General features: G+C 36.7%; 1 protein-coding gene across 1 annotated transcript in view; it reads left to right on the forward strand.

The window, feature by feature from the left end:
• The window catches only part of LRRC49 (leucine rich repeat containing 49), a 40415-nt gene extending 21043 nt beyond the window's left edge, over positions 1 to 19372 (forward strand). The window contains exons 10-16 of the mRNA XM_036389701.2: positions 5029 to 5112; positions 7804 to 7955; positions 9930 to 10167; positions 11406 to 11591; positions 15371 to 15480; positions 16153 to 16306; positions 18314 to 19372. Of these exons, the coding sequence (XP_036245594.1) occupies positions 5029 to 5112; positions 7804 to 7955; positions 9930 to 10167; positions 11406 to 11591; positions 15371 to 15480; positions 16153 to 16306; positions 18314 to 18520 (1131 nt within the window). The 3' untranslated portion in view covers positions 18521 to 19372. The remainder of the gene's footprint in view (positions 1 to 5028; positions 5113 to 7803; positions 7956 to 9929; positions 10168 to 11405; positions 11592 to 15370; positions 15481 to 16152; positions 16307 to 18313) is intronic.
• The last annotated feature ends 523 nt before the right edge of the window (positions 19373 to 19895 follow it).

The following is a 19895-nucleotide window of genomic DNA, read 5'->3' on the forward strand; positions in this document are numbered from 1 at the left end:
CTTTTTGAATGTCAGATTCAAGCTCTTGAAGCACTGAGATACAGCCATACTTGTGATAAAATCAGTGAGGTTAAGCACCTATAATGCTCTTCACTTGTTCATTGTCCAGACAAGATGATTTTCAGCTGAAAACCCAACCTCTTGGTGTTGTGTATCTAAAACATCAGCTCAATGGAAGTCTTTTGCTTTCTTGACCTTTGGTAGCTCAGTCTAAAGGCTTAAAGACTGGGCAGGAGGCTGAATTATTGTAGCTGGATGGACTCCTGTTCACTTGTGTTCGTGTCAGTAACTCACACTTTCACCTCACCTTAGCTGCAAGGCGATGGGACTGGATGAATGGAATGGGCTTGTGCAGAGCCTCACAGTCAGAGCAGGCTCAGGTTGCATTTGTGGTTATTTACCTTGGTTAACCTGGCATATTGGTTGTTTTTCTGGGCTCTGAAGCTTTTTCACCCTGCTTTGTATGTTGAACTTTTTCAAAAGTGGGCCTGCCCAGTGGTGCTTACAGTTTGATTGGGACCTATTTCTTTTTTTCCACTCTTTGGTAATAGTAAGCAGAGACTGTCTGCAGATATGTAATAAAGTATTTAAATAAGATTGAAATATGTACATATGCTTTACTAAGGAGTTACATAACCAGGAACATTTGCTATCCATCACTTCCAACAGACTTCCTCAAGAGAATTTGCTAAGTGTGTATGTATTCCTGTACGTGTGTGTAAATATGATATATAATGCAAATTTTTTAAAATATTGCCAGATTGAAACACAAGCTGTGTCTTCTTAGAAGCAAAGCTTTGGATTTTTCATTGAGGTTTTATACGTTTTAGAAGCTTAAAGTAAGAGAGCTGTGTTTGGTTTCGATTATTTGCTTAGACATTTCATTGCTGATCAGGGAGTAGGTTCTACTGCTCTAGCCAGAATAGATTCCATCACTACCATAAAGTGTTCTGAGCTCTTGGAATCTTTTGGGTTGCTGTGACCCCGGGAATGTTAAAAGTCTCTTTTCCCAGCCCGGGCGTATGGAGAATGAGTCTGAGCTCTTCATTTCTCAGTCTCAAGGTTGTTTAGTGTGTCTTATCTATAAAAAAATTTTCTCCTGCCCTGCCGAGGTCTGTCCAGCAGGACAGTTCAGGCACTCTGCCTGCCCCCAGGGTGGTGTTATGTCTTTATACTGAAAACTACGTGTACAATGTTTACAATCACTTTCCAATACCCATCACCTATGTTAGACAGTGAGCTTCTACTCTAAACCAATCTGTGAGTGCCAACATTACAGCAGAAGATGGAGGCCAAGAAGAAGAAAGAGAAAGGCTGGACATGCCCAGTTCCCTCCATCTTGCCTCCTGAACCCCCATAACAGAAACCCCAAAATCTACTTTTCCACCCCCTGATAACTTCACTAGTATTCTACTTAAACTGTTGTGGCTTGCTGATCTTCATATAAGGTTGGTGATTGCTCATAATCAAACCCACACGTATTTTGAGCTCCGTGCCAGGGTCTCTGAGCCCTCTGGCAGGGGTCCTGGCTGTCGTGGACAGCCAGAGGGATGTCCTGGGTTCCCACACTGAGGGGTTTTTTCTTAGGGAGGGATCCCTAACGGTTTTATTTTTCTTTCCACTGGGAAATAAGACACTTAAGTGTGACTTAAATGGTGTCATTTGTTGAAAGGACCTTGTTTGAAGAATAGCAATGCGGCGGTGAGGAGGAGCGCGTGCATCCGCTGCGCTCCGTGCGGATCCTCTCCGCTTCCCTGGGGTTCCTCCCCCGCTCGGGCGGGCAGGGATGGGCGCTGCTGCAGAGCGCGCGGGGGCCGGCAGGGGGCGCCGTGGGCACGGCAGAGCCCTCAGGGACCGCGGCGGGAACGGCCGGGAACGGCCCGGGAACGCGTCCGGACAGAGGCACGGACAGAGGCACGGACAGAGGCACGGACATGGACACAGCCCGCGGGACAGCGAGGGGAAACGAGTGACACAGGGAGAGCGCTCCAGCTCTTCCCAAATCCTTTCTAAAAGAGAAGGGATGACCGTAAAAATGAATTGTGGCAAGGCTGGGCAGGGGTTTGTTTCGTTACTTGTTCAGTGCTCTGGGTGGGTTTTTTTGTGGGCTCCTGGGGAATGTGTTTTTTAAGATTAATCAAGAATGCATATGTAGATGTAACCCTTGATCTTTATTCAGAGACTTTCTCTATCACTCTGCCTTTACGAATACTGAGTAAAGCTAAGGATGTATTTTAATTTTTGGCTAAGCTAGCTTATTTTAGAGAAGGATTAGTGTTCTTAAAATGTCTATAATTAGGATAAACTCTTGATCAAGGAAAAAAAAGCCTTATTCAGTTAAAACTCTTTTTAGAAAGTAGTTTGCATTAGTTGATTTTGATCTTTGTATGGAGACTGTGTTGGCAGGGAAGGCCCAGGACTGACTTCAGTGGGGGCAGCAGACCCTCCTGCACGGGAGGCAGTCATAAGGTACACATCTGGGCTGGATTAAGGGACAGCCTTGGGAAGGAAGACAGAGAAAGAAGAGATTTGTAGAAGCTGAGAGAAAACTGATTAGGGAACTTTTGCTTTAAAACTTGGGAAAAAAACTACAGCAAATTGTTTTGAAATGAATAAAATTAATGAAGGCTAATTGTCTATTAATGGAATTTTGTTATCAAGCTCTCACCTCCACCAGTGTGAAACACAACACCAGCTCAGTTAGATTGAAGCTGAGTCTCTGATGAATGGCCAGATGTTTTCTGCCAAATAGAATGGATAGTTTCTTCTTCCTCTTCCTTGGTGGTAAAACTAGCTTACATTTCTCTTCTTTCTACACACCAGTTTAATATAATCAAACTTCTAGGGAACAAGAAAAGTCCCTTAGTTCAAGACTTCTAAACATTGTTATTTGATATGATCAATGTGTTGAAAAGTCATCAGAGAAGATGAAGACAAAAAAATTATAAAAAGCTTGTTTCTTTAGGAAGCCTGGTTTAAAAGCATAGATACACAGTCAAATGAAGCAATTTAATTAAAAAAAAACCCTGAAACAAATCTAACCTGCTCTCTAAAGAAAGATATCACTAATGTAGTTTGCTAGTGTTTATCTTTTATTTTAAGATTTGTGGTTTTTAGACAAAACACTAACAGAATAATGTAATACATAATTGGGATAATATTTTCAGTTCTTAAAATTCTGGATCATATAGTGAGGAACAGTACATTTTTATTTACATTATTAATGATGCATTCATATTTGTGACATATTGTCTGTGTGGGGTTTGTTCATGATTTCCACAGCCTGCCTGAACCCTGAACCATCCCATTCACTGCTGGATTTCATTGTGTGATGTTTTGTTGGAGTGGCATCTAGAAGGCCTTCTGTATCCACGAGCCCTTTTATTTTGTCATTCAGTTACTGGTGATCTCCTTTAACATGCACTGGTGACCTACAGAAGTCCTTCTAACCAGGATTGTGCTGTAACTCCATGGCAGTAGCCCCTTGGAAATATCCTGTTTAGGAATAGCTTAAAAGCCCAGTAGTAGAGGAGGCTGCCAACAGAACTTCACCAGTGAAAGACAAGTTGCATTGAGAATAAATAAATTAAAAAAAAAAAAAGTTAGGGGCTTTCCAGTTAGTGTTCCAAGGAAATTCTTGCATACAATTTTGTTATAGAAGCTTGCTCTGTGCAAAGCCTCTTGCCTTACTGTGCATTGAGGTACTGCTGTTGTTAATATATGATATTAGGATAGTCATGGAGGAACAGTTTGAAAATCTGTTCTTTAACCCCTTTTCAGACTGGTGCCAAATTCCATGGTGTGTCAGTTGGTTTCAGGGGGACTGTACACACATCAGAGTAAGTCTGCTACGTGCACTGAATTTCTTATGCTTTGGAAATTGTTTTCTTAAAAATGTAATGGCCCTGCTAAGTGTGAAGTTCCTGTTTTATTTTCTCTTCCAGTAAGCACTCACCCATGTGCTTAGGGGCTCTTACAATGCTCTAAACATAGCATGTTGTATTTATGCAGAAATTTTGACATGTCAATTTGTCTTATTGGTTGATGGTGCTTTCTGTTCATTTTTGTTTGTTAATTTTGTTAACATATAACTTTTCCAGAAAATGAAAAGATTTGGACAGGAGCTTTCTATTTTGAGGAAATGAAAACACTTTTCATATGTTCTGGGAAGAGGCTTCAATAGAAACGCCCAAATGGCATGTGAAGTAAATCAAAATAAGTTAAAGTATGCTTCCCAAATATTTGTGTTGGAAAGAATCTACACTTTTTACTTCATAGTGAACATTTCTTTTGTTACTTGGAAAATATATGTTCTAAAAATACTGTGCTGTGAGAATGTTTAGACTTCTGTAAACAAGGAGCATCCAACCTAATATGGCTATTGCAGTATCAAATTGCTGTACCAGGAAAATGAAACAGCTTCACTTGCATTGTTTAGAAATCAATGACTTTCTTCTTGAGACTTCATCATTAGGCAATAATGTTGATGAGGCATAATGGTCATGGAATAGCTAACTTGGAAAATGTTCTGTTCTTCTCAAGTTCTGTTGCTGATTGAGAAAAGCCAGGCCCAGAAAAAAGCTTATAATGATAAAAATTAATCCTGAATTGTGATTCAAGCATAACTAGAACCCAGCTTTTTTGCTCTGTGTGTTTTTTACCAAAAAAAAAAAATCCTGGTAATTGCAAAAACTACTAAAAAGATATATTGCAGTGTCATATCTAAAAATATTTTTCATGGTCACCATATGCTTTATACTTTTTCAAAGACTCTTACATATATTACTTTTAACTTGCTTTATCTTCAGCATTTTTATCTGAGTAGTAATTTATTCTGTTTTTCTTGACTTATTTATAATTAACAATTTGATTGGTTTTAATGGTAGTTAGATGATAAAAATTCTAAAATTGTGTTAAAATGAAAATTTCCATTTCAAATACCAACACAAGAACATATTTTATCAGTAATACTTTTCAGAACTGGCTTAGTTCCTCCCTTTAGGAATTTGTGTTTCTTTTTTCCTCCAGGAAGAAGAAAGACGTATGGCATCTATTGCAGCCAGGAAAGAGGAAGAGAGGAAGCGTGAAAGCCACAGACAGACCTTGCTTAAGGTATTGTCATGGCTGTTCTAAGGTTACTGTAAACCAGTTTACAGCAATCATTTATATCCCTTTTTTGGCTGTAGATATTGTATTATATACCCTAATATGCCTCCATCTATTTTCACAGCTTCAACAGTGCACTCCATGACTGAAACTCTATTCAGTCAAACATGCAAGGTACACTTTAGCAGAAAGCCCATGTTGAACCACGAGTGTGATACATGTCAGTGGATGGCAAACTTCATTTTCCTAAACCCAGGCTAAACTAAAGGACATCTCCAGTCATTTCACATTCCTTGGTCTCCCCTTTCCAGGTGACCACTCTGGTGTTCTCAAGTAGTTTTTCCTTCGTTTTCTCCCTTGAGATTGTTCCTTTCTGTGGATAGAGTGAAGGGGCCCTGAGGGCACAGGCAGGCTCCAGCTGTGTCTCTGTCAGCACAACTCTGATCTATCTTATCTCCCAGCCCAGCTGGCCTGCTTGGTGCTGACACACACAGGCAGAAGTGCCCCACCAGGGCAGACCCTGCTGCCCTCCAGAACACTCTTCATGGGCTGCTGACTGCATGAGCTGTGCTCCTAATAGGAGACCAAAGATCCAGAATCTAAGAGTATCTTCATTCCATTTGCTGTGTGAATATCATCATCTGGCTCCAAATCTCTTTTTTTGGTGAAAAAAGTGCCTACTTTTGTTGTTGTTGTTGTTGTCAGCCAGTAATGCCCGTACAAACAATCTCCTTCCATTTGGCATTCAAATAAACAAGAAATGTTCATGTCCATATTAAGTTTCCTAGGTAAAATCATGTTTCATGAAGGGGATTAGACTGGATTAGTTGCAGGAGGCCATAAGAAGCGTAGCAAACATATAGAACTGAAAAATAAAAAGACACAAACAGAATGTTAACAGTGTGTTAAAAGATGTTTTAAGTATATCAAAACCCCCCAAGAGAATAGGGGTGAAAAATTTTGTGTCCAGTGAATAAGATTCTTGTATATTTGTATCCTTGTATATTTCTGTTTGATTAAAAAATATTGATATAATAAAAAAAGACTTAGATATGGTTTGAGAGGTGGTTTTGGGTTTTGTAAGCAGTGTGTTTGTTTGGTTTTGGTATTTCTTCTTTCCCTGCAAGATATTGATGTATTTAAAGTATCTTCAGATTTGAAGTGTTAGTGATAGATCTTAGTAGCATCAAGAAATGGAAAATCAGTAAAGAATTTTCACACATGACATTGTCTCATGCTGTTGAAAGTGTGTCTCTGACTAGAAAAAAAAATAGGTATTTATTTGTAGTTTGTGTTCTTAATCATTGATGTAATATTTCCTTGTAGCAGAGAGATTGTTTGTCTTGGTGGCCTAGATTTTGAGGTGCTTTTTGCTAGTGGAAAATTTCCTTAGAAGAAAAAATATTTTTAACACCTAGTGTCATCATTAATCAATTTCAACATTACATTTTAGACTTTATTTTATCAAAGTATATTTCCTATCTTCAAATAGTTAAGTGGCATAACAGTAAAACACCAATATTTTTCATATGATTTGATGATTTTGTAGATTTTCCTTTGTGAATGAGTTGTTATGATTCAGGCTTTTTTCCTGTTCTACACATTTGAACTGAAGGAACAAATATGACATAGATACAATGTCCAGCAAAAAAAGTTGTCAACTATAGGTTTCTTCATAGTTAAATCTGAAAAAAATATTTAGAGAATTATGTTCTGCAATTTTCTTTTACCATCACATTTCTCCAACATTTCTTATGCTATATGAAGTGTAAATGAAATTATAGGCACTCGTTCAGTAGCAAACATTTGCTGTTTTCCTGTATGCACTGCATTGAAAATGTTTATTTCACCAATGTCATCTCTTCTTTTTCCCTTGCTGATACTTGTCTGTCCAAACAACAGAATTTCTTCATCTCTTTTTCCAGACTTCTCTTTTATTGCTTCCAACCCACTCTTCTGGGAAAGCTTGAGATGTGCTTTGAAATGTATAGAGAATGTCATTCCTTTCCAACAGTGGTTGAACTTAATATTTACTGGAACAAGAGAAAGTTACTGCTAGCAGAATCTTCACACTTGTAAAGTTTGCTTTATGTAGAAGGAATTCATGGAAGTTTTTGAAGTTCTGTAGGAATCCAGCAGCCCACATCTGAGGGCTAACAAAGCAGTAGAGCTGTACAGTAATTGAGGTTGAGACTCTAAAGCCTTGAGAACCAACAGAATTTTCTAAAGATTCTTGTGATAAAAACCACTGATGATTCCAGCTTCCCTCCCTTTCTGTGACATGGAGCTCGGTCATTGTGGAAGTCTGTAAGTGTAGAGCACTGACCAGAGAGCGTCAGAACTCCCATGGCAAATGGAACATGAACTAGAGTTTTGAGCTCTTTGAAATGGAAAAACTTGCAGAAGTAGCAGTTTCCATGTCCTAAGTAACTTAACTTCATGCTTTCATAAGCTGTGGGTTTATTATGTTACTTTTCTTGTTTCTTTATTGCAAATTTTGTGAAATTATGTGCTGGCACTTATGCAAAATAGCACTAGAACAATGCATTGATTTTAATGCATAACCACCAACCACTAGTACAGTTTCTTCAATCTGAAACAATTTAAAATGTTTTGCTTGAGCAGCATATTTCAGACCAAACAAATGTGCTGCCCCTGCCCTGTCACACTCACGGTGCCTGGTGTGTCTCGTTTCAGGAAAAGAAGCGGTTAACGATCGGTAACATCGCTCGGCAGTGGGAGATCCAGCAGAACCAACTCGCTCTTGAGGCTTCTTTAAACAAAGATAAAGAAAATGAGCCCTGCCAGATCAATGGCAGTGCTGCATATGTATTTCCTGAAGAAAGCAGGTATTTTATTTGGTGATGCTTTTACCTGTTCAAGTCTTCAGTTCCAGGTTACTGCTTCTCACCCCTGAGATCTCACTGTATTTCATTATCAAAAGTACTATATATGCACAGCAACCCTGGAAAGATGGCTTACTTTGCTTTTGACCATTAGTAATGAGTAACATGTTTAAAAGAAATAGAACAGCAACTCAGTGCCTAAAGAAGTGCAAGCTAAATTATTATGTGATTTTGCTAAATAAAGGACAACTTCATGTTTACAAGAAATGTTAAATGTGAATTCCTGAGCCTTCTTGAGGCTGTTCATTTCCTTAACAGCTTAGATTGTTGCCTTCAGTTTAAATGAACAAAATGAAGATGTATGAGCGTTATGAAGATTTGTAATCTCTTTGTGTATCAAGAGGTTTCATAGTTGAATTCAGGCTCTTAGTCTGAACTACAGCATCTTTTATTGGACTGCTTTCACACCCATACAGTAACAGTAGCAATTACCAGACTTAGTTTTATTCTCAAGATTATTTTAGTATTTTTTGGTTTAAAAGATATTATTTTTTGCTTATTTACTTCTAAAAATGTGGCCATGTGGCCAGAAACCACTGCAGAACTTAATGAGCAGTGTATGCCTTGGATTGGCTAAAACCAAAGTAGCACTTCAACCTTGGCTAGCTCGAGCAAATGCCTGAAAAAATAGTCTGCACAAATTCAATAGCAAGTACAGCTTCCTGCTGTCCCTGGTCAATGCTGCAAATGTCAGGGATGCTCAGGAAGTCTTTGTCTCTCACAAGCAGAACCCATCTGAGTTTCAGTCTTGTGTGGCTACAACTGGTTCTTATCTCCAGTCAAGTGCTACATCTTTTGAACCCCTTTTTCCTTTGCATTTTTAAATTGCCATCATCTTTTCTATTCTTGTGCTTCCAAAGGTTTCCCCTCAATGCATTTACCCACTTCTTTATTGCCTGCTTGGTTTCTTTGCCATTTAATTCAGTGGTGGTAATCCCTCCCCCATGACCAAGTCAGTGTAACTATGGTAGTTTGACTGTTTGTCTGTTAATGAAAAAATTGCCATTGCTTGAGAAATGATGCTGTTTTGATGTATGTGTTTTATCATAGTGAAGAATTGCAAGATGAGCTACTAAGCAATAAAATTGCAGGTGCAATTCAGAATAGAGAAGTAATTAAAACCTCACATATGAAGTGGTGGGCTCTCAACATTTTCAGTTGAGTGAAATTTTAGAGTTCTGATTCTTATTGTCAAGAGAACATCAGTCAAATGATTGCTACTAGTCAAAATACATTAACAAGACTAAGAATGTGGTAAAGAATAAAGTAATAACAATCATCACATAACTTTCTAAACCTGTAATTTGTGCTTATCCTGAGGTCTCTGTACGCTTTAGGTCCAGCCAGATGAGTGTGTCATGTTTGAGGTAGGACAAAAAGAAATCGTTTTCAGGAATACCTGGATTGATTGCTTAATTTAAAAATTGCTCTTGTGAATTGGAAAGGTCACATTGTTTGAAAGCAATGCTTGAGTTATTGCTTATGTCCACTTTTACACTTCACATAGCAAACAGAATGTGAAGGCGACATTGCTTAAATAAATAGATTGTTTGAAGCTTGGTTTAGATGTCTAAAGCAACACAAAACATGCTAGGTTACCATTCTGAGCTTAAATTTTAAAGCCAATTACTAAATGTGAATGGACTCTTTATTTAATTTGACCCCACCACCAACTCAAATACACCCAGACCTTTCTGCTGAAGAAGTAGAACAAATACAGTGTTACTTGATGGAAGAAGGGTTTTCCAGCCTTTATGTATTTGAACCAGATGGGGTACTGAAAATGAATGAATACTGAGAAATGCCATTGCATTTGACAGTTGAGTTTTGGTAAAAGAAAGGACTGTTACTTGATAGAGTGATGATATTATTTCAAAATCATCTCATTTATATCACTGTATTTTTATTTCTCTACAGATCTCTTGATACAATCCTGAGCAGTGCAGTACAAGGCTTGTCTGTTCTGGAGTCTCATTTAGTGGAGGTGGAAGGAGACACTCTTGGCTTGTATGGCTCTGGGGCACTGGAGTGCCTGGATCGAAACTGGAGTGTTCAAACAGCTGGCATTATTGCCACAGTCTCCTTCATGTTCATAGAATTTGATGAAATTGTTCAAGTGTTAGCAAAAGTGAAGACAAAATTCCCTAACTGTGTGGTGAGCATGCCTCATGTTTCAGCTTTGAACAGCTATGGAATAGGGATTGTTTAATAGAACCTTACTTTGGCATACCCCCCCCGCACTAAGTGCTTTCATGTGAATAGATACAGTTAAGAATTGCATATTTTCTTCTGTTATAATGATAACCTTGATACTTAAAAATTAATAATTTAAATTTGGATTTATTTTCAGACTGATTTTTATTTCTTTTAATTCCTTTGACCTACCTAATTATTTTTAAGTTGCAAACCTTGTGTGTAAATATAGTATTGTTGTTCTTTACTATTGTTATGAAACCATGGTATCAGGAAGACTTCATTTGTGTCCAAAGAGCAAATTGCTGATAGGATAAAAAGATGAAGATTAGAAGGAATAGCTGACTAAATAAGCACAGTTAATGAAATTCCTCAGTTCTTTATAGAGAAAAGCAACATGAATGAGAAGTCTCTTCAGTTTGTCTCTTTTTTTCTTAGTCATTCAAATCAGTCATTTTGATGCAGATAGTAAAATAGAGATAACAAACATTATCTGAGCAAGCAACTTGTAGCTGAGATTGATTGGCTCTGGAGCTCCCTGCTGCTTCTCAAGATTTTGAGTATAACAAAACTTAATGGTTTAATTGAGACTGATCAATTTGTGGGGAGCTCAAGACAAATTTATCTGTCTTAATGAAACCATTGTTTCACTGTGGGTGGGGGACAATTTGTGGGTGATAGCAGAATCACAACTAAATTTTTATCTTCATCAACTTTTCCCCCTTGCTCTTCCAGCATTAATGCTACTATGTAGCACACACCATGTTCATAGGAACGTTGGTGTAGGGCAGGAATGATTTAGGCCAGCACCCTGTGCCTGAAAAGGGCAGAATATTTTAAAAGCATGTATTGTACTTACTTTTATCTGTAGATATTGCAGGTGCTTTACTTGTAGAATTAAAGTAGGCATTGTTTAAGTAGTATCATTGCTTTATGTAACATTGAAAATATTCCTGCTTTAAGTAAAGAATTTAGAAATTGCTTGGGGCTTGTAAGGTTGACATCTCTTAGTATAGGTAATACAGCAGTTGGTTGATACATTGATGTGTTTTGCTACCGAGATCTCAAATGAAATGGGCTCAGTTGCTTCATCAGACACATGAGTGTTACAGTTTGAAAATGGAGTGGCACAGAATAGAATCACTGTGTTCACTCTTTATTGTTTCCTTATTTAATTTGTTGGGGTTTGACTTTCTTTAGCACCTGAAGTTTAAGGAGACAAATCTTGTGGCGCTGCAGCAGTTCAATGCCTTGGCTGAGATGCATCGCATGGAACAGCTGACAGTTGATCCTCAGGGAAATCCAGTTGTCAACTTCACTTTGTGGAAATACTATGTTCTCTTCAGACTGAACCATTTTAATCTGCAGAAGATAAATGGAGAGAAGGTAGCATGGTCTTGCTTCTTATAATTGTTCTTACAGGATAATTAGTGTTGTTTTAAAAGAGGAGATGAATTCCTAATGAAATGAGCAGAACCCTGTCAGTGTCTTCTCGGTATCAGGGGGAAAAGATTTAAGTAGACTTCACCATGTAATTTCTTGTGCAATTAATACTAAAATTAATAATATTTAGTAAAATTATGTGAAATTATTATTAAAGAACTGCCCAATTGCACTTGATTTTAAGAAGCACTTTTTAAGGAAATCACAGCACTGACATTGAATACTTAGGCAAAAATGTGTTTGACAGAGTCCTTAGTAGTTTACTGTATATGATTATTTACAATTGCCAGTGTTACAAAATACCATAGAATCATATTTTCTGCTTTAAGCCTGTTACAGAAAAAGTCTGTCAAATCCATTTTTAAAAAGTTTTTCTGCTTGCTATGTACAAGATTTTTAGGGTGCATTTTTTGTTGTTGAGTGAACATTTCGTGTTTAAATAAACATAAAGTTAGGACACTAATATTGTTGTTCTTTGTATACTATGTGTTCCCCTTTACATCAATTGAAATTAAATTTATTCAAGCATATAAACCAGCTATTTTATACTTGGGCTTTGATCATAAAGGGGGTGAAAATAGTTACAATGCAACACAATGTATGAATACACATTCAATTTTAAATGCTAAATAAGTTTAAGAGATGTTATGGAAGTTAATTAGAGCAAAAATAATACACAGCTTTAGTATTTAGATCTGGTATTTTAATTTGGTCATCATCATATGTTTTGGATTAGATATACTTGTTATCTGATCCAGCCAAAGCTGGATGTTGTAGTTCACTTGGTTTTAGTTATATAAAACATAGATTAGTCACTCAGAAGAGTAAGAGTGGGTAAAGAGCTTAAATGAATTAACTAGCAAGGAAAGGATGGAAATAGGGCTCACTCCAACAGCACAGTATCTTGAAAAGGAAAAAAATATAACTATAGTAATCCCATGAAAAATATAGAATAACTTCAAAATAGTACTTTGCTGAAAAAATGCTCTTCAAATTTGATTTAAAAAATAGAAAGTTTATTTCTTTTTTTACTACATCATATTTTCAAAATCTACTAGTGATTCGGATGAAAAGCAAATAGATAATTCTTGTGTTTGGTCTTCATGGAGAGAGAAAGTAACACAACTGTTTAAGTAGACTTTTTGTTACAATCTCAAGGTCAACAAATTCAGTCTCTGAGGGAAAACTTTGTATTTAATAGTTCTTGGGGATTAATTTAGTAAATGGAGCACATGTAGCACAGCATGATTTTATGTAGGGCATATATCAGATCTTAAATATGTATGACAAGAACATTTTTGTCCTCAACAAACTTTTTCAGCCAGACCACACTACATGAAGATGTGCATACAGAATTTTTTCTAGTGTCATTAATCATTTGAAAAGTGTCTTAGCTAAGCAGAAGAAAGAGATGAGCTCTGATTGCTGTTTTTCATTACTCTACAGCAGAAGTCATGATGTTCAGCTTTGCAGATGTGTATACCTATTGGATTAACATGAGCAATAAAAAATTCTATTTCAATGTAAAGAACACAACCCCTGAAGTGATTCTCAGACCTTAGATCAGCCCTAAATAACAGTTCCAGATGACAGAAAGGGAAATGTGCATATTCTGCTATTCTGATCACCATTTGTGTGCAGTGTTTGTGGAGACCATATTGTGTTGTCAGCTCTGAGGTACGCAGAGTTGCAAAATAAAAGCAATATATACTAACTGAATTAACTAAATAAATTGCATCATTCTAGCACTATCAAACTGTAAAAAACTTCTTTAAAAAAACTTCTATTTTCTCCCCAGCCTTCCCCCACCATTCCACTTAATATTCCAGGCTAGAAGCTGAGTGTTGGTCTCCCCCTAACAATAATTCTGTGCCCTTGTCCAATTGTTACATTTACTAACTGTGAAGAAGCAAATTGTCTTTATTGAGATACTACATTAAATTCTTCCCAGTGATAGTAATCTCAGATTAATTCTAAACTCAGATTTATTCTAAGCTGTCCAGGTTTGAAGTTACCAAGCCCTCCAGAGTGCTGTGCACCCCGTGGTATGGGATAGAGTGTGACAGATGCATCCCTGTGCCTTTGCAGGGCTGCTGGCACAGTCAGTGCCTACTCTGTGCACTTGGCAAGGAGCAGGCATAAAGCCTTACATTTATGTGATACCACCGTTATCATCTTTTTGTGATTAATGGAGCAAACAATGCACTGCACTAAGATAGAGAACATGAGTTTCTGTGAGCTGGAGACTGTATTCAGCATTGCTGTCTCTGTTGACCTGGTCCTTATGCTTCTCTTAACATAAATAAATACATTAAAATCACTTATTTCTCCAGCAGGCATTTCTGCCTGCACTGGGCTTTGTTTCCCTAGCTGCCTTCTGTGCTCTTTGTTTTAGACCTTGCTTCTGTTGCAGACTGTTCAGCAAGGTCATCTACTCCTAGGCTACTAAGTAAGACTTACTTAATTTTAAATGAAAATTAACAACTCCACTGTAAGAATTGAATTGACATTTCTAATTGCCTGATCTGTGTTTTGACTAAATTTACCCCTGCATTATGCTATAGCAGTATACTTTAGGCAACTGTAGATTGTATAGTCTCTAAACATTACACAAGAATACAATAAAAATCTGTTAATGTGGATCAAAATTCCATTTTATGCATGCATTTCAATAGCACAGAATACAAAGTTTATCTGGAAGTGCTTAGTAAATATTGTGAGTATTGAAGTGTATTTAATAATGGTTGCTCTCCCAAAGTATGTCATAGGATGAATGGAAATTAAATTTCATCCAGAAGTTAAGAAGTCAATGAGTAAGGTTCATTGTCCAGTGTTATCCAGGTCAGATGGTGATCATAAAGATTGCTTCTGCACTCAGTACAAAGCCAGGAGTCCAGAAACTGTGCCAAGAAACTTTTGGCAGTTGAAGTCAGTTCATAGTCTGGCCATCAGGGAGAAACACAGGCCGTGGTCTCCAGAGACTACAAGCCAAGACAAGCAAAAAATAGTAACCAGCAGCACCAAAGAGTGAATCTCTTCCACTTTCTTTACACTTTTCAATTTTGTGTAAAATAAATCCTGAAAATTTTTCAACCATTGAAAGTTAAAGAGCAGCTGGAACTTAATATTGAAACAACAGTATGGTAGACATTTAGAGAAATATAATGAGTGAACACTTATTTTCAGGAGCTGACAAATACAGAGAAAAATTTTTCCCTCTAAAGCCTCTCTTTTATAAAACCTTTTCCATGATGCTGCCAAAATAAGGGAGTCTGTAAGTTATCTTTTCACATGTGCATGCCCAGAATCTTTCTGTTTCTCCAGCATAGCTTAATCAGAAATTTTCCAGTAGACCTTTTTGTAAATGCATGCAGAATTAATATGTCTGGCCTTCAGAAAATGAATGTAAGGAACCTTTTTAAAATTCCTTACTTCACAAAGACTATCATGAAGCACGGGGCATCATGTATATACATTAAAATATCCAGAATGACAGGAAATAAAACAAGCACCAGTACCCCATCTGGTTTCTTCTAAAATACATTTAAAGTGCCAGTAGAAGCAAGTCTATGTTTTGAAGGTGTGCCTGCAACAGATCTGTGTGCAGTGTTCTATATAAAAAATTTCAGTTAATTCTCAATGTACATATGTAATGAAATATGAATGTGCTAATTTTGAAATGTAATTTTTTTCTTTTTTCTCCTCTTCCCACTGTCTCACAGGTTACTGAAAATGACATTGTAAAGGCAGAAAGGCTCTTTGGCATTCTGGCATATGTGGCATCTTCAGAGCTGCCTCATTACCGCATGCTTTCATTATTTGGAGAATCCAGGTAAAATACAAGAACAGAACTGGAGTTTGTCCAGAACGTGTTGTTTAACTCTTTTGCACACTGTTATAATAACTTCATTTTAAGTAAAAAGATGAAAATTTCACAAATACCATCTTCTAGAAGATAGGTCCTCTGCATAATGCACAGGTGTTACCAACTCCTGGTCTATGTAGCCAGAGGCTTTCCCAGACCTTGTATGAAGTCTGCTGAGGAGATGAAAAGGAATGTGCACACAAATGAACTGCATGTTCAATTCTGCATTTGTACTGGGATTGCTGAAGACTTGTGGACCTTCATGATGAGAACTGGTTATTTAGTGGGTGTTTTATAGTGGGTAATTAGTGGTTAACAGATTTAAGAGTTGTTGTGTAAAAGAGGCTGCCAAACCCCCCTATTTTTAGTCTTCTATAGAAGACTATGCAGAAATACTTAATAAAAGTTAAAGCTGCAAGACTTCCTATTTAGGAGTTGCTATGTGATATCAGAGTCAATTGTTTAGAGACAAATTAATGAAGGGACATCTAGAGTCATATGTAATTAAATAACTTGAGGATGCAAAGTACTTCAAAGCTCAAAAATGTATGTTCAAAAGGAGAACCCCCCCTCACAATAGCTAGAAACATATGCACTTAAAAGTTTTTGATAATTAGGATTGTAAATCTCATTTCACAGGAGGAAGCAATTCCATTATCTGCTGGAGGGAAAGGGAAAGAAATCTGGGGTTGGGAGTGAGGAAAGTGGTGATAACAGAAGAAGTGGAGGGGAAAGCACAGCTCGAGCAACGTTGAATTACATGACAAAAGATTTTCATATGGAAAAGCTTGAGGTAAATATATCATTACAAAATATTTACATTTTCCTTTAGGTAACCTTAGGCTACTACTCTTTGAATTTATCTGTATGTCAAGTTTCAGTTGTGCTATTGAGAATGGTGATTTTAAAAGATCAGTGCTTAACGTATTTACATATCTGATTTTATCTAACTGATCTTTTCCTCTAAATACTGGAAAATGTTCAGTTTCTGTCCTTGGTGATGTGATTCCTGAACAATGCCATAGTCTCAGAAATACTTTCTCACCTACAAGCCATATGGAGTGAACACAATTTTTTAGGAAGAAAAATGTATATTGCGCGTGTTCAATTTTCCCTGAATGAATTGGTGAAGAACACCTTCAGACAACACATGAGATAGTTCAGGCTGTAGTAACAAAAAGCTGCTTCCTAGCTTTTAAGTGAGCTACAGGAAAATAAATATATAAGCAAAGTACTAGGTTTAATTATTAATAAAATTGCAAGCTGGCTTGTTTCAGACAAGGGCATCAGTCACGCTTGTTTTAGTTTGTGTTTTTGATCTGCTCACTCTTTTGCTTGGGCACAGGGGAATTGTTCCCAGGGAGAATATGATTTTTTCAGCCACAATCTCCCTTCTGAGCAATCATCATGAGTTCTAACTGTAGGCACTCTGCTTCCCACATTTGTCCCATTGTTTGCTTTTTGATTATGTGGAAATATGTAAATCCTGTAGTGCAAGAAATTAAATCAAATTCAGTAATCACTGAATCTTTTATTCCATTGTGGTATTATTATCTTAGATCCACAGCAGAAGAAGGAGACCATGACTGCATGTGTGGAGGGTTTAAATTAAATTAAGAAAACATTTTAGTCTCAAAAACAGTGATAGCTCTTAAATCTTTGAATGGCATGGAGAAGACAGTGAAGTATTCCTGTTGTCCTTTACCACGGAACCAGCCCTATAATAAAATAAAATAGACTAAGCTTAGTATTTGTACAGTCCATTAAATAAATGTGTTGTTTTCTCTTCCCAGTGCAGCAATTCCCACTTTGTCCTTTGCTGTAGCATTATGCATGTGGCAGCAGGTACTACAGGGTGTCACAAGATTATGTCCTGGAAAAAGGACTCCTTCCAGGTCCCCAGCAGCTGTAACCTTCACAAATGTGACACTGAAGAAGTGTATTGCTAAAGATGACAGTCTTGAGTCTTTGATTAATAATTTGGAGTTTTAGCTGAAACTGCTGGAAAGCATTTTCTCACCTTTATTAGTCATTAAAAACTTTTGTTTTGGTGACCTGAAGCATGATCTAACATTTTTAACACTGCTGCCATTCAAGCTAACTAGATATTTAGCTCCAATATAACTTACTATTCAAAGCTTAAGGCATTTTATAGAAACTTTGCTGAATCAGGGATTAATGCAGTTTGAGTTATTAAAATGCAGAGCTAGTAGTTGCACAAAGCATAGTATCTTTTTATTATTTTTGAAAGTTCAGGTTACTTCAGTATCTAATGTAATACACATTAGGAACCAGCACTTGCCAGAGTGACTGTGGAAAAGGATGAGTACTGGGATGTTTTTCTATGACAATGTTCTTGTTAGGGCAGGTAGAGAACTATCTACTTTTCAACTGTTGTACTATAAGGATGAAATTCTGGGAGGGAGAGAAGGAAAAGTAGTTTAGTGTTTAATAATTTCTGTAAATTTTCCCTGCTATGCCAGAAAGCAACACAAATTGTAATGCTGTTAACAGGTATTTATATAATTACTTGAAAATTAATTTCAGATAAATTAATTACTTAATATAGTATGAACATTATGAATACATTAAGGTTCTGTGGCTACACTCATAAAAGCCTGGACATAGATCCTGAGCCATACAACTTAGAACCAGGGGGAGAAAGTACACAACAGCATCTGCCAGCTAATTGCTATGTTCTTTAGTTCATTCAGTTTTTGAGAGGGTTTTTGTGGATTTGCTCTGGTTTAATCTTTTTTTCCTTTTTTTTAATACATCGTGTAATTTTTCTCTCATGCAGGAAATCAAAGAAAGAAAAACATTTTGCCAGACATACGTTGAGAACTTAGTGAAAGAAGCAGCTGACATCAATATGAAGAATGAATCCTTGCAGAAGCTCTGGCCTCAGCTGTTCATTGAGCTTGTCCGAGATGCAGTGCTGGAAATCCGCAATAAAAACTCCTACATGAAACTCTGCCTCCAGAGGATCACTGAGCAGAAACAGTAGAGTCCAGGCTTTTGGTTCACTATTCTCTCTTGTTTTACAAACTTAAACCAATAGAGTATGAAATTATCATCACTAGGGCATACTTCACTTCCTCCCCTCAAAAGGATGCCTTTAAATCTTAATTAATTCTTATTAGTTCTGAAATGAAAGTTTACTTTCATACTGCTTTACCAATGCTTCCTTGGCTATCTAAAGTGATAGCAAAGAAATGACTTGGTGATTGTTTTACTAAGTCCTTGTTTATTATTTTCTGCTACCCTTGATTCTGTAGTGCTACAGCATTGATTTTTAAGGAACAAATTTACAAAGTTTGCCTTATTTTTATTGAACACTTTTCAATTGTCACTTTTTTGACTGCTGCTGTTTAAAAACCCCAAGAATAGTAGCTAAATTTTTTATGACCAGAACATAATAAATTATTTTACACCCTGAACTTGATGAAGACTTATTATTATTGTTTAATTTGTCAGATTATAGAGCACTCTTGCACATGAGAGTGCTCAGAATGTTGACATTTAATCAGCCTAATTCTCAACTGGACAAATTGCCCAAACCTAATTTCAAATGTTTTTTGTTAATGTTATTAAGGTTGTGTAAATTGTTATAGGTAAAATATGATTCCAGGGTATTCTCACTTGAGCTTTATTTTTATTTTGTTAAAATATGTTAGTATAATTTATTTTGTTTCTTGATTACTAACTTATTAACTTCTGAGGTTTGCCAAGATCAAATGAGCTAAAATGCATGCATTACATTTGGTAGGGAGACTGATAACTGCTATTCAGTTGTAATTCATTTCTGTGACTCTGTGAAAATTTCATATTATCAATAAAAATAAATTCTTCACTTTTACCTTTCACAGATAATATAAAGAAGTACTGTGTGCAAAGAAAAGACTTAATGCTGCATGAAGAGATGAGACAACACTTGCCCCAAAATCAACTGAAGGGGCAGAACAACCCCCCATTCCATAGTACAGTAACTGCCACAATAAACAGCTTGTCAGCTCCTGTCCAGAAATTGAATCTAGGAAGCCTTAGCAAGTCCAGCTGATTGCCATGGATGGCATTCAGATGCAGGTAGAAATTTGTGCCATTTAAATTTAAATTTTTAGTTCCATTGTATCTTAACTAAAACAATCCAAAACCTTTTTGCATTTTCTACTTAATTAAAAGTGTTCTTATGTTACTTGGGCTCATTTATAAAAAAGAAACTAAAGAAAACTTCTGCAAAGATTTCTATGACTCAAAGGTAAGTTTATTTTTAAACTGTATCTAGAAGGTATTTTCTGTCAAAGCAGAGATGCAGATACAGTTTAATGTGTTTTTATGGCCAGAAAATCATGGAAGGTTTGGGTTGGAATGGCCTTTAAAGA

The sequence above is a fragment of the Molothrus ater genome, chromosome 13, assembly GCF_012460135.2.
Source record: "Molothrus ater isolate BHLD 08-10-18 breed brown headed cowbird chromosome 13, BPBGC_Mater_1.1, whole genome shotgun sequence".
Taxonomy (NCBI): Eukaryota; Metazoa; Chordata; class Aves; order Passeriformes; family Icteridae; genus Molothrus; species Molothrus ater.